Source organism: Dioscorea cayenensis, chromosome 10 (genome assembly GCF_009730915.1).
Source record: "Dioscorea cayenensis subsp. rotundata cultivar TDr96_F1 chromosome 10, TDr96_F1_v2_PseudoChromosome.rev07_lg8_w22 25.fasta, whole genome shotgun sequence".
Classification (NCBI taxonomy): domain Eukaryota; kingdom Viridiplantae; phylum Streptophyta; class Magnoliopsida; order Dioscoreales; family Dioscoreaceae; genus Dioscorea; species Dioscorea cayenensis.
Genome location: NC_052480.1, coordinates 9972225 through 9987829, shown reverse-complemented (window position 1 = coordinate 9987829; position 15605 = coordinate 9972225). Strand labels below are relative to the sequence as shown.

The 15605-nt window shown below is 29.9% G+C and overlaps 1 protein-coding gene across 1 annotated transcript; it reads right to left on the bottom strand.

Moving 5' to 3' along the window:
* Positions 1-2552: 2552 nt before the first annotated feature.
* On the bottom strand, positions 2553-14244 carry LOC120270287. Its single transcript, XM_039277306.1, has 2 exons — positions 13893-14244; positions 2553-2938 (listed from the first exon to the last, which is right to left on the bottom strand). Exons 1-2 carry the CDS (start codon positions 14242-14244, stop codon positions 2553-2555), a joined length of 738 nt encoding a protein of 245 aa, XP_039133240.1.
* Positions 14245-15605: the final 1361 nt, after the last annotated feature.

Sequence of the window (15605 nt, the reverse complement as noted above, 5' to 3'; positions counted from 1 at the left end):
ATGGCGTCGCTTTGATTCATGGCTATTTATTATCCATGCATCTTATCCAATTTCTATCTATTTAAATTTATGGTATTTACATTACATTAAATTTTAAAAACATTATTTTTAAATTCTTTGTTTTTTATATATAAATTTGAGATATTGGACAAAACCTATATATCTGAACAATAGGATAGCAAGATGCATACAAAATAACCAAGGGGTAGCATTTCAGTGAAATGACAATGGAACCAAGTTAAGGAATTAGGTTGTGTTTGATTGCCTTTTTTTTATGGAAAAATTTTCCATGGGTCATTTTCCAGCTAAATAAGCTAGTTTTTTGTCAAAATTTTCCGTGAAATGTTTTCCACAAACTCTATCATGTGGCGCTATTTTCCCTCAAATCAGTGGAAAATTTTTCCTACATCCACCCTGGGAAAAGTTTTTCAAGGAAAACATAAGGAGCTATGTGAAAAGATAACGTCCGATTGAAATATTTAAAATAACTTTTCTTTTAAAAATTTAAAAGAAAATTTTTTCTTTTCTTTTAAATTTTTTTTTTTAAAAAATAAATTATATAACTTGAAAATATTTTAAATAAATTTATCCAAATAAAGTGAAGAGATCCCGCGACATTTTGATGATAAGATTTAATTCTACGTAGCGTTATTTATAATTTTAATAAGTTTTAAAAAAATTTCGATGAAAAATGTGACTTTTTCCAGGGAAACATTGATGCAATCAAACAACAAATGAGGTTTTTTCCATGAAAAATATTACATTATCCGTGGAAAATAAGAGCAATCAAACAACAAAATCTGAATTTTTCATAAATTTTTTTTAAAATTTCTAGCTAGAAAATAATGACAATCAAATGACTATTTTTTTATTTTCCATGGAATTTTTTTTTCCAGCCATTTTTCATGTTGCCAATCAAACACAGCCTTAGTGTTTTTCTTATTATTAGATTCTTTTCGCTTTCATGTGACATACCTAATCGTCCGTAACAATGTGACTAAGTTTGTTCATTTATAAAGAAAAAACTATGTATGAAAGTAAACCATTATCGACATAGATGATAATTGTTATAAATCAATGCATTAAGAATTATGTGGATGTATTTCTCCTCCATTAATATCCCATTTGTTACATTACAATGTACACCATGAATTCTATATATAGGGTTCTGATATGTGTTTGTACATACAATTATCTTTAATATTATAACTCTTCTTCTCACTATATTATTTCTCATTTATTTCTTTTAAGTAATTTGGGAATTTATTTTACTTTCATTTATTTATTTTATTGATTATTTATGTGCCACAAATTTCTTTAGTTTTTAACACGTTATAAGCACGACTTTGTTTTTGATATATATATATATATATATATATATTCTTTTGATTTACTTCATACATGCTTTAGCTTTATATTAACTAATATTAAATTTATTATTTGTCGTTTCCATTGTATCAGTATTGATAAAAACTGAAGAAATTTGTGACATATAAATAAGTAATAAAATAAATAAATAAAATTAAAATAAACACCCAAATTACCTAAAGAAAATAATTAAGAAATAATTTAGTGAGAAGAAGAGTTATAATATTCAAGATAGTTGTATATACAAACACATATCAGAACCCCTATATATGGTATTCATGGTGTATATTGTTAATGTAACGAAAGGGATATTAATGGAGGAGAAACACATCCACATTTAATTCTTAACGCATTGATTCATAACACTCCTCTTTTGATGCCTATAACCAAATGATAAGCCTCGTTAAAACCTTACTAGAAAAAACTCAATAGATAAAAACCTAGTGAATTAAAAAGAATGTATGATCCTTGGCATATGGAGTAATTGCTGCCTCATTTAAAACCTTGCCCCGGAAAAGCCCTATGGGTTAAAAACTATGGCGAAGGAAAAAGAGTATAGCCTCCCCTCATAAAAATAACTATCAACTTGTTTCAGCTATGATGTTTTTTAATCGCCTCATCTTGATTTTGTGCACAAGATTCTGATGAATACATTTTAATAGTGATTTTGTGAATAAATCAACTTGATTATCATTAGATTGAATCTTATGGACTTCTATAACACATTCTTTCGGAAGAACATGGGTGTAGAAAAATTTTGGTGATATATGCTTTGTTCTATCTCCTTTAATGTAGCCTCCTTGTATTTGAGAAATACAAGCACTATTGTCTTCATAAATTATTGTGGGATTTGTTGTAATTGATGGTAATTTGCATGATGGTTGTATATATTAAATCATAGATCGCAACCACTAATATTCCCGACTAGCTTCATGGAGAGCTAGGATTTTAGCAGTATTTGATGAAGTAATTGTAAGAGTTTACCTTGTAGAAAGCCATGAAATAGATGTACCATTATAAGAGAATATATATTTAACTTGAGATCGTCCTTTATAAGGATTAGACAAGAATCTGGCATCTGGAAAACTGGTGAGATTAGATAAAGAATCTTGGGGATAAAACAAACTCATATCTGTAGTTCCTCATAAATAATATAGCACATCCTTAACTCATTTCCAATATCTTCATGTCGGTGTAGAACTATATTTTGCTAGGAGATTTACTACAAAAGCTATATCTGGTATGGTATTATTTGCATGATATATTAATGCACTTATTACACTTAGATACGGAGTTTCTGAGCCAAAAATTTCATCTTCTTCACTAGGTGGACGAATTGGATCTCTCTGAACATCAAATGTCCGGACAACCATTGGGGTACTTAATGGATAGGGCTTATCCATATTAAATCTTTTCAGCACCTTTTCTGTGTAAGCTAACTGGTGAATAAATATTCGAGTAGGTAAGTGCTCAATTTGTATACCAAGACAAAATCTTGTCTTTCCCAGATCCTTCATTTCAAACTCCTTCCTTAGATATGATGCTGTAATTGCAATTTCATGAGGAGTACCTACAAGATTTAAATTATCCACATATGCTTCTATCACAACAAATCCGTTAGTAGAACTTTTAATAAATAAACAAGGATATATATATTATCATTTTGGTATCCTTTCTTTTATCAAATAGTGATTGAGACGGTTATACCCCATCCTTCCAAATCATTTTAACCCATAAAGAGATCTTTGTAATTTAATAGAGTGCAAATACTAAAGGGTATGGCAATTTTTATCCCTTAGGGATTTTCATATATATGTCTTTTTCAAGTAATTCTTATAGATATGCTATAACAACATCCATCAACTGCATATCTAATTTATTACTTGTTGCCATGGCAGTTAGAAATTAAAAAGTGATCCCATCGATTACAAGAGAATATGTTTCCTCATAATTAACATCAGGTATTTGGGAAAAACCTTGACCAACCAGTTTTGCTTTATATCTTATAATTTTATTGTTTTCATTTTATTTTCTCACAAATACCATTTATAACCGACTTGTTTTATCCCTTCAGGTGTTGGCACAGTCCCCCCAAACATCTCACGTTCTAAAAGGCAATTTAGCTTAGCCTGGATATATAGCTTCTTTCCATTTTGGCCAATCATTTTTTTGTCGACATTCATCAATAGATCATGACTTTAGATCATTATTTGTATTTATTTCTATGTCTGTTGCCACATTATAGATAAATATATCATTTATATTGGTCTCAGACCGATTTATTATTTTACGATTATCTACATAACAAATTGAGTTTTCAATATTTTTCAGAGATATCATTCCCCATTAATTCTTTTTCATTGATATCTCTGAGTGTTTAATATTTTCCTCTCCTTTTTCACATGGGAGATCCCCCTCTTTAAGAGCTTTATTTTTCTTCTTCTTTTTTCTTGGAGCTAAATCTTTGGCACCTATTGGCCTTTCACATTTTTTGCGTGGTTTGTTTTCTATTTCTTTTGCTTTTAATGGGGTAGTCGATATCTCAATTCTTGCAGGAGTATTGACAGCTAGTATATTGACTTGGTTACCCTTTTTGCATCTGTGAACGCATCAGGTATTTCATTTGCAATATTTTGCAATGTAATGATTCTTTGAACATAAAGTTCACATTCTTTCATACGAGGATCATATGTATATAATTAGGATGCATTCCAATCAACATCTTTTAGCTCATTTTGAATAACTATGTCTCCCCTTAATGAAGGAAAGATAGATTCATCAAAATGGCAATCTGTAAATATTGCAATAAATACATCTCTAGTTAATGACTCTAAATATCGTATAATTGAGAGAGAGTCATAACCAACATATATACCAAGTCTGCTTAGTAGAGCCATTTTGGTACGATTTGGTGGTGCTATTGGCATATATACTGCACACCCTCTTTACCAACAACAATTTGTTGTGGTGAATATGAATTACATACAGTGGGCCAGATCCTTATTAAAGTTGCAGCATGAATAGCATGACCCCATGCACTTATAGGCATTTTTGTCCTTAATAACATTGGACGAGCAATTATTTGGAGTCTTTTAATTAATGACAACGGCAACCCATTTTGGGTATGTACATGAGCTATTGGATGCTCAACCTGTATTCCAACTGCCATACAATAATCATAAAATGATTTTGATGTAAATTTTTAATAGCATTATCAAGGCAAATTGTCTTTATAAGATAATCTGGAAATTGTGTTTTAAGCCAGATAATTTGTGCCAATAATCTTGCAAAAGCTACATTTCTTGTAGAGGAAGTGAAACATGGGACTATCTAGTTGATGCATCGATTAAAACTATAAAAAACCTAAATGGACTGCATGATGGATGTATTAGTCCACATATATCTCCTTGTATTGTTTTTAAAAATTTAGGAGATTCACCATCCACCTTACTTTTAGAAGGTTTGGTTATCAGTTTCCCCATTGAGCATACTAAACATGCATATTCATTATTTGTTAGGATTTTATAATCCTTCAGTGGGTGTCCATCGTTTTTAGTTACAATCCAACTCGTCAAAATAGCACCCGGATGCCTAAGTCTTTCATGCCATAGTTTAAATATTTTTGGATCATTAACCTTCCATGTTAAGACCGTATGTGATTCCATCACTTTAATACATGTACAATATAATCCTGAAGATATACAGGGAAAACTTTCAAAGTACATGTTTTTTGCATGAAACAACTTGAGCAATATAATTAAAGATATTATTATCCCTCCTTATCAACCGTCTCTAAATGATATCTATTGAGACATATATCTTTAAAACTTAAAAGGTTTCTTCTGGATTTTGAAGAAGACAGAGTATTTTTAATTTGCAAAGGTGTTCCATTTGGCAACACTAGTGCTACTCTACCGGAACCTTCAATTAGGTCTAATAACCCAGCTATTGTGGCAATAAGAGCCTTTTTCAATGATAATGATGTAAAATATATATTTTTTTTAATACAGTGTGTGGCATTCCATAATCAACAATGCATTCATCATCAGCCATATTTTATCTATATAAAAAGCACAACAAAGAATATAACTTGAATGTAAAGTATAACACATTGAATAAAAATAAAAACATAGTACATATATTAAAAATCTAATCTATGAGAAAGTCTGACACATCTAAGTGTGTATCCTGAATTATATCATCAACAAAGTTAGTTTCTATGGAGTTGTCTGCAAAATTTATCTCAACACCTATACCTTTTTTTCCTTTAAGTGAATCTTGATAAAGTTGGACAAAATGCTTAGGGGTTCTACAAATTTTAGACCAATGACCCTCCAGTCCACAATGGTGACATATATCTCTTTTCTTATTTAATCTATCATTGTGGTTTTGTTGTTTTTGTTGATGCACATTTATTTTACCATTGAGTGGTCGGAAATAATTTTGCCCCCAAACACGACCATGTCTGCCACGACCACCATGATAACCTCTTCCACCTCGGTTCTTATAACTATCATTACGATGACACCATTTTCCTTACCCATAATTGGTTTTAAGCAAAGGTGTTGATCAGGATGGTCAGGTTTGATTATTTAGCATCAACAATTCATTATTTTGTTTCGCCACAAGAAGACAAGAAATTAATTCAAAGAATTTAGTAAAATTCTTTTCTCTGTAGTATTGTTATAATATAACATCTCGAGCATGAAATATTGTAAATGTTTTTTCAAGCATCATATTTTCTGTCACTATTTCTATATAGAGACATAACATCGAAACTATTTTAAATAGCTCAAAATTATATTCTTGTACGGTTTTAAAATCTTGAAACTGATATTTGCCAAATCATTACTTGCTTTTAGCAAATAAACCATTTTTAGATGTTCAAATCTCTCTTTTAGGGAAAACAACAATTCATGTGGATCCTTAATAGTCAAAAATTCATTTTCCAAGCCATCATTAAGATGATGTCGTATGAATATCAATTCTTTTGATTTATTATCAATTGGCTCATTATTAGCAGCCTCAATTGTTTTTCTCAGGTTTCTGCCATTTAGATAAAGCTTAACATTAAGGTTCCATGATATATAATTGCTCATAAAGATCTTAAGAATCTCAAATTCTCTTCTTATGATATTCGCCATGATATCGAATTCTAAAGGAAATAATACAACAATAATTCAATAAACAATTAAAATACATATTACCCCATTAAAATCAAACGAAATATAAAACAAACCAACCCCAAAAACATGGAAGACCAACAAGTGCAAAAGATTTACCTCCAAGAAAAAGGAAGAAAAAAAATAAAGCTCTTAAAAAGGAGGATCTCCCATGTGAAAAAGGAGAGTAAATATTAAACCCTCAGAGCATGTCAATGAAATAGAATTAATGGGGAATAATATCTCTAAAAATATTGAAAACTCAATTTGTTATGTAGATGATAGTATAATAATAAATCAGTGTGAGATGATATAAATGATATATTTATCTATAATGTGGCTACAGACACTGGAATAAACACAGATAATGATCCAGAGCCACGATCTATTGATGAATATCGACAAAGAAAGGATCGGCCAAAATAGAAAGAAGTTATCCAAGCTGAGCTAAATTCCCTTCAAAATGTAAGGTGTTTGGGCTGACAATTCCAACCCCTGAAGGGATAAAACTAGTTAGTTATAAATGGGTATTTGTGAGAAAAAGAAATGAAAACAATAAATATAAAGCAAGATTGGTTGCTCAATGTTTTTCTCAAATGGCTGGTGTTGACTATGAGGAGACATATTCTTCTGTAATAGATGTGATCACTTTTCGATTTCTAATTACCATGACAACAAGTAATAAATTAGATATACAGTTGATAGATGTTATCACAACATATCTATACGGATTACTTGAAAAAGACATATATTCAAATCCCTGAGGGATATAAAATGGCAGACGCTTCAAAGCAGCGGCATTTGCACTCTATTAAATTACAGAGATCTCTTTATGGGTTAAAACAATCTCAAGTGATGTGGTATAACCGTCTCAGTAACTATTTGATAAAAGAAGGATACCAAAATGATAATATATATCCTTTTTTATTTATTAAAAGTTCTACTAACGGATTTATTGTGATAGTAGTATATGTGGATGATTTAAATCTTGTAGGTACTGCTCATGAAATTGCAATTGTAGCATCATATCTAAGGAAAGAGTTTGAAATGAAGGATCAGGGAAAGACAAGATTTTGTCTTGGTATACAAATTGAGTACTTACCTACGTGAATATTTATTCACCAGTCAGCTTACATAGAAAAGGTGTTGAAAATATTTAATATTAATAAGGCCTATCCATTAAGTACCCCAATGATTGTCTGGACACTTGATGTTTAGAGGGATCCATTTCATCCACCTAGTGAAGAAGAGGTAATTCTTGGCTTAGAAACTCCGTATCTAAGTGCAATAGGTGCATTAATATATGTTGCAAATAATACCAGACCAGATATAGCTTTTGCAGTAAATTTCCTAGCAAAATATAGTTCTACACCGACACAAAGACATTGGAAAAGAGTTAAGGATGTACTGCATTGTTTATGAGGAACTACAATATGGGTTTGTTTTATTCCCAAGATCCTTCATCCAATTTCACAGATTCTACAAAGGCCAGATTCTTGTCGGATCATCATAAAGGATGGTTTCAAACTGGATATATCTTCTCTTATAATGCTGCATCTATTTCATGACATTCTATGAAGCAAACTTTTATAGCTACTTCATCAAATCATGCTGACATCTTAGCTCTTCATGAAGCTAGTCGGGAATGCCAGTGGTTATGATTTATGATTGGATATATACAACCATCATGCAAATTACCATCAATTACAACAAATGCCACAATAATTTATGAAGACAATAGTGGTTGTATTTCCCAGATACAAGGAGGCTACATTAAAGGAAATAGAACAAAGCATATATCACCAAAATTTTTCTACACCCATGATCTTTCAAAAGAATGTGTTATAGAAGTCCAGAAGATTCAATCTAATGAAAATCAAGCTGATTTATTCAAAAATCACTTCTAAAATGTATTCATCAGATTCTTGTGCACAAAATCGGGATGAGGAGACTAAAAAACATCATAGCTGAAACAAGTTGATAGTTATTTTTATGAGGGGAAGGCTGTACTCTTTTTTCCTTCACCATAGTTTTTATCCCATAGGGTTTTCTCGAGGGCAATGTTTTTAATGAGGGTGCAATTACTCCATATGCCAAGGATCATGTATTCTTTTTCATTCACTAGGTTTTTATCCATTGGGTTTTTCCTAATAAAGTTTTAATGAGGTATATCATTTGGTTATACACATCCAAGGGGGAATGTTATGAATCGATGTGTTAAGAATTAAATGTGGTTGTGTTTCTCCTCCATTAATATCCCTTTCATTACATTAACAATGTACACCATGAATCCTATAAATAGGGGTTCCAATATGTGTTTGTATATATAACTATCTTGAATAATATAGCTCTTCTTCTCACTATATTATTTTTCATTTATTTCCTTTCAATAATTTCAGGTATTTATTTTACTTTCATTTATTTATTTTATTGCTTATTTATATGTGTCAAATTTTTTAAGTTTTTAACAATAATGATATTTTTAAAGTATATCCCTTCACTTGTTGTTGTTTTTTTTTAAACGGGCTTACACTTACATTGGTGATATGTGAAGCAACACCATTTTTTCTTGTGTTTTTCTAAATAATGTGGACAAGGGCAACACCTCCTCCAAATAATTATTTAAAAATGGGGTTACATTTACATTGGTGATATGTCAAGCAACACCATTTTCTTCTTGTGTTTTTTAAAATAATGTGGACAAGAGCAACACCTCCTCCAATTTTTTTTTTAAATTATTTTAATATTATAATTTTCAAATTTTTAAAATGGAACATATATCTCTTAATCCTAGTGATTTATAATTGAATGAAAAGTTCCAGAATATTTTCATCTACATAGAGTACATAAAGAACAAAATAAATAATAAAATATTAATTTTTGGGAAATAATTAAAATTTATTTGTCATTCCCTCTTCTAAATACTGAAATCTTTTGAATATTTCTCTAGATATCTTTTTCTTCTCTTCATTAGGGCAACTTTATATTTATTTGTACAACTGAACAATAAAAAACATCAACTGGAATTTGAATTTGAATTTTCACTAAAATTTTAAGTTTTCTAATAGGAAAAAACCAATGAATTTTAGATTTGAAAAGCATTTAACATATCTAAACATATGAGAAAAATAATTAATGAGTACACCATGATATAACTTTAAAAAGGTTTTTTTAATTATTTATTTAAATTTGTCAAAGATATTTGAAGAAAAATGAACTTCATACAATACATAAAAATTTGGCTTTAAAATTTAGTCTTTTAAAAGATAAATAATACATGGAGGATTTTTAAAATAAAAATGTAAACAATCAAAATACTGACTTAAAGAAAACCATTATATAAATATTAGTGTTTAACAAAATAATAGTATTGTTATTAGTGGCCAACTTAAAAGACTTAATGCAAAATATGCAAATGGGATGACTACTACTTTACTCTAACGATACTGGTCTAATTATAACAGTAGCTAAACACAATGGTGTTAATAGTACCCAACTGTAGGTGCGTATTTACAACCCAATCCGTATCGGGTGAGTGAAGGCGCATGAACGGATCATCAATGCATCTAATGTACACACCCTTAATTGTATATTTGCTTATCGCATTCAATAAAAAAAATTCTAAAATTTAAAGCACATATTGACATCAATTTAAATATAATAAAAGAGTTAACCCATAGTCACTAAAAAATAATAGTTAAAAATTAGCATAATTATTATGAGTCTATATTAAATAAATGAGGAAATTTAACATGATATCAATTAACAAAAATTAATGTTTGAGAAACCTAACCTATATTTTTACCAATTAACACATTTAAAATTAGTCAATAGACATCATATCATACTTAAAAATAATTTGGTCTATAATAAATAAATGATCTTACAAATTACCACATTTATAATTAGTCATTGTTATACTTAAGAAAAATTAACATATAATAAATTACAAATCGCAATATCATGCTTGACAAAAATTGATATATAATAAATAGCAGAGTATAACCAATAGTATACTAGACTGTAGTCTTTTAAGTGATTAAAAATAGAGCAGAGTAGATTTCTTCAATTAAAGTTAATGAAACTTATGAAAATAATTATAAATCATTATTTTCATAAATCATTAGGGATGAATAAATTTTTTTAAAAAATGATCTTTTATCTAGACTGCCCTTTCCAATTATTATTCATTTGGAAATATTCTTGATTTGCTCTAATATATATATATATAGGAACAACCCCAGAGTTTAAAAAAATATGAGAGAGAAGATCACTGAGAGAGACAGAGGTTTTACATTAGTAGCTAGATAAATAGTGCCAAAAAAATTTGCCAAATGTTTGCACCACCAACCAGACCAGTGTTAGGAAGTTCTTTGGGTTTATTTTAGCTTAACTGTAGGTCTAGAAAAATCATATTCAACGGCTGTGATTGATTGAATTACTATGCATCTTTGATTGAATGGTTAAGATCAACAAGCATACACCAACCCTTGGAGGTGTCTGCGGGTAAAGAAAAATTGTTGTGTCCTCATCCTCATTGAAAGTGTAGAGCGTGGTCAAAGAAATCAAACTCGATTCTCACTCAAGTGAGAGGACCCAGTGTATCATTGGGCTATGTCCTTTGGTATTTCAAAATATCGTTATATGATTGTTTCATCAGAATATTATGTTCTTTGTTTTATTATATTTTATTGCAAGCAAATACAATTTAATTTTGGAGCGAATTATTAATGTTTTACATGAATAAAAATAAATTGGATATATGCTATTTACATAAAATAATTATCGCATGAAAACCATATAAACCATGCAATTTTAAGTCCGAAGGTGTCGAGAAATATAGAAATATAATATATATATACACACACACAATAGAATTATATTCATTCATTATGTGTTTTGCAATTATTTTCAAAACAATAAGAAAGAAAAATGTTAAATAATTTTTTTAAAAGAATATCTTTTTAGCAAATATTTTTTTTTAAGTCAAAATAAAGAAAATATATTTTTTTTAAAGTCAATTAATATTAAAATTAAAAAGAAAACAATTCATAATACCTTAACAAGAATCTCATTTTCTTTTAGCAAAACATCATTATTTAGATCAATTCAAACAACATGACAAGTGTTAATCATAATGTTTGTATAATTCATCGCTATTTATAATCTATACTAAATCTCAACATCATTATATTTAAATTTTCGATGTTTAAAAAAAATAATAATTAGCAAGGTTGTCAGACAAGGATTGGCCCGTCCGGTTCAACTGGAAAAACTAGAAACTGCCATGTGACTGGTCCGGGCATGCCTTTTGAATCGGGTGTAAAGAAACCCTGTATTAATTCAATGACCTAGTCAGTTTGACAATGAACCGGCTCGTTTACTCAGAAATCGATTCACCCAGATAACAGGTTAAAAAATTAAAATAAAAAAATAAAAACACTGAATCACGGAAAAAGAAAATGAGAATAGTGGCGCGGTGGGTAGAAGTGTGGGAGGCGGCTAGAGGAGATGGAAGAGAGACAACGAGAGGAAGAACTGGAGAAGCCAAGGAGAGAGAGTCGGTGATCGCTAGAGGAGATGGAAGAGAGACAGCGAGAGGGAGAACTGGAGAAGCCAAGGAGAGAGAGTCGGTGATGGCTAGAGGAGATGGAAGAGAGACGCGAGAGGGAGATGCGAGGGAGATAGAGAAAGAGAGAGGGAGAGAGAGAGAGAGAGAGAGTTTTTAAAATTAGTTTTTATTTTTGTGAGTCCCGGGATTCAAGTCTTGGGATTTGGATTAGGTTTTTTTTTAATATTTTATATTTTTAAAAAATCAATATATATAAAATTAAAATTTTGAATATTTAATTTATTATATTTCAGATATTTTAAAAATAGCAAGAACGGATATAAATTAAAATATTTAACTCATTATGTTTTTAATTTATTAAAACAAAAGTTATATTATTTTTTATCAATATTAATTATTATAATATTTTTTTAATATTTTATTATTGACCCCAGTTCAACCCCTGTTCAACCCGGTCAAACCTATCCACCCCTGACCCCTGAACTTAACCGAGTCAATGCCCGGGGCGGGTCTGACAACCTTGATAATTAGATGTTGGAGAAAACCACATATACTGAAATAAACCATTTTACATGCATAAGAGCTTATATGCTTAATTTTTTTTATATCATCATCATCATCATCATCATCATCATCATTATTATTATTATTATAAACAAGCGTTCCATATAGACATTTTCAGATTTATTCTATATTATTTTATATTCTAATTTTACTGTTATAATTTTTCATTGTTTTACAATATTTACAAATAGATCACTAGAAATTTTAAAATCTATTTGAAGAGTTTCACTATAAAAAAACAAAAATTTAGCATAGAAAATTTGGCAGGGTTTTGGGTCTAATAACAATGACAAATTGATTTTGAAACGGTTTTTGGCACGGAATCTTAATTGTGCCTATAGCATGTGTGACAAATATAATTTGTCATGGTATTGCTATACCGTGACAAATTTTGTCACGGTTTTATAGACCGTGACAATGTTTATCATGGTTTTACGCATGGTGTTTTGTCATATTTTTTGGCACAGTTTGTTTGACATTTTGTACAGTTTTGTTTTGTCATGATTTTTGGCACAGTTTGTTTGGCACCATTATTGTCACGATTTGTTTGGCATCGTTTTTGGCACGGTTTGTATTATCACGGTTTTTGGTATGGTTGTTTGGCACTATTTTTTGCATGGTTTTGTGTTGTCACAATTTATTTGGCACCATTTTTTGGCATGGTTTGTTTGCCACTATTTTTGGCACGGTTTATAGTGTCACATTTGTCACAGATTTTGGCATGGAGATGATTTTTGGCACATATTTTGTCATGATTTTTGGCACGGTTTTAAATTTAATATAGTTCTGGGAACATTTTTTGTTATGTTCTTTCACATGGTTTTAAATTTAGTAAAGATATTGGCATGGTTTCTGTCACGAAATTCAGCGCAGTTTTCTTGAAAAAAAAATTACAAATGGATTTATTTAATAATAGAATCTATATTTAATTTCATCAAAATATATATTGCAATATTTATAAAATAAGGAAAATTGTTATTGCATTGATAGCATGACAATAATAGGGTCTAATCTACATAACTCCACAAAACTCTTAACATAAACCATGTATATTATCATAAACCCTATACATCATCCTCCAAGTTTTCGAGAGAATTATCGTTAGATGGATAAATACGAACTCTCTTGGGCATTGTAGAGTGTTCATCGGCATGTGTTTGTGACACTCCTGTCGGCGCTCGAGCAATGATGATTCAAATAATTAGGCATGCTTGAAAGGTCAATACCTTGGCCACGAAGTGCAGCAAGCAGTGATGATTCAAATAATTTTCGACAAGCCGACTCAGCTTGTAACTGATTATCAGATGCTTGTAATCGATCATCAGCCTCAGCATGAGGCCTAGCAAGCTCTTCCTCCAATTCCTTAACTCTATTGCAAAGTTGTTTAGTTGATTTAGACGATCCCAAGCGTGACTTGTAAATGGATGAAGACATCTGCCTAACAATATTACCCTTTCCGACTACTCTGTTACAACTCCCGATGGCTATCTCATCCCATAATTCATCTTGGTTAATAGAATTCTCATCCACCCCTTGACTGCATTTATCTACTATTTCTTTGTCAAATTCCTCCCACATCCATTAAAAAATAAACAAATTATTAAATGATAGTGAGTTAAATAACAATGAGTTAAATTATATAATCAGTTTGAGTTTATAAACCAATTCTCAAATATTAAATGAAACTAATAAATATTAAAGGTTTAACAAGCTCAACTTATGAACATATTATTTCTTTAACGCATTAATTGTTAGTTTATGATTCACGTTTTGAATAACTAGAAAGAACATGAGGTTGGTAAGAGACTTATCATAGAAAAGAATATTGGAATGGAGATGGAAACATATCAATTACATGATCAGACTTTCCTAGGTGACATACCATTAATGTTCATTGAACAGACTTTTTTCTCAAAAACCACCCTCATTAATAACATAAATCTAATCAAAGACTTTCTTTACATAGAACATGAAATGCATTCCTATTTTTGAAAGTAGTTAAAAATTAGACGGAAAAAAAACTAGCCCTCAAATTGAAACATGATTAACTAATGTATATCATAAAAAAAAAAACTTGTCACAAATAAATAAATTTCACTCTATCCACCAAATTAAAACATGATTTATATATATATATGTCATCACTCAAGAATCAAGATAAAGCTATCATGAATATAGAGCTTAGCTTATGGGAAAAAAATATTTTTTTGACTTTAGTAGGATTTTTTTTAATAAGTTTTCTTAGAAGTAAGTTAATAATGTTGCGGTGATGGTAATAATATTTACAAAGTATTTAATTTTGATCCAATAGTAATTACATTACTTACAATTGTTTGTATGTGGCTTGATATCTTCCATTTTTTTCCCTAAAACCAAAGAGATTTTGTTTGGTCCGAACCAAAATGAAATGTGGTTTAGTACTTTCTTAAACTTGGCTCAAGTTTAAATCAAACTCAGGCTAAATATAATGGATACAAAAGATATATATATATATAAACATATACATCTAGATGTGGCAAAACATGACTAAGTCTCAAATAGTCAAATGTCTAAGAAACCTAGCCTGCACCTCAACTTCTATTGTTTTTTCTATGTTAAAATAATATTACAATTTCTAATGAATTTCTTTAATGATCGCTTAGTTGAAGTGTCATAATGAAGTATAAGCAATGTTGTTTTCCCCAACACTCAATCTATTGAACATTATTAAGTTGTGCTACATCTTTATTTAATTAATTAATGCTTTTGAAATTTCAGGGTTCTTTCTGTAGCAGCTTGTTTTCCAAAGCCATTCCTGCCACATCACTTAAGCGTTTTACTATTCCTGCCAATGGTAAAATGCATTACCAATGGTCTACCATGGAAATGTTTAGCCTTAATATATATATATATTCTTTTATCAACTTACTGTTTCAATATAAATCTTGAGATCTTAAGTC

Coding starts and splice junctions, on each gene's coding strand:
- LOC120270287 (XM_039277306.1), bottom strand. CDS start 14,244: ATGTGGGAGGAATTTGACAAAGAAATAGTAGATAAATGCAGTCAAGGG. Junction 2,939..13,892: donor TGCTGCACTTCGTGGCCAAG/GTATTGACCTTT, acceptor TAAATCTTGTAG/GTACTCCTCATGAAATTGCA.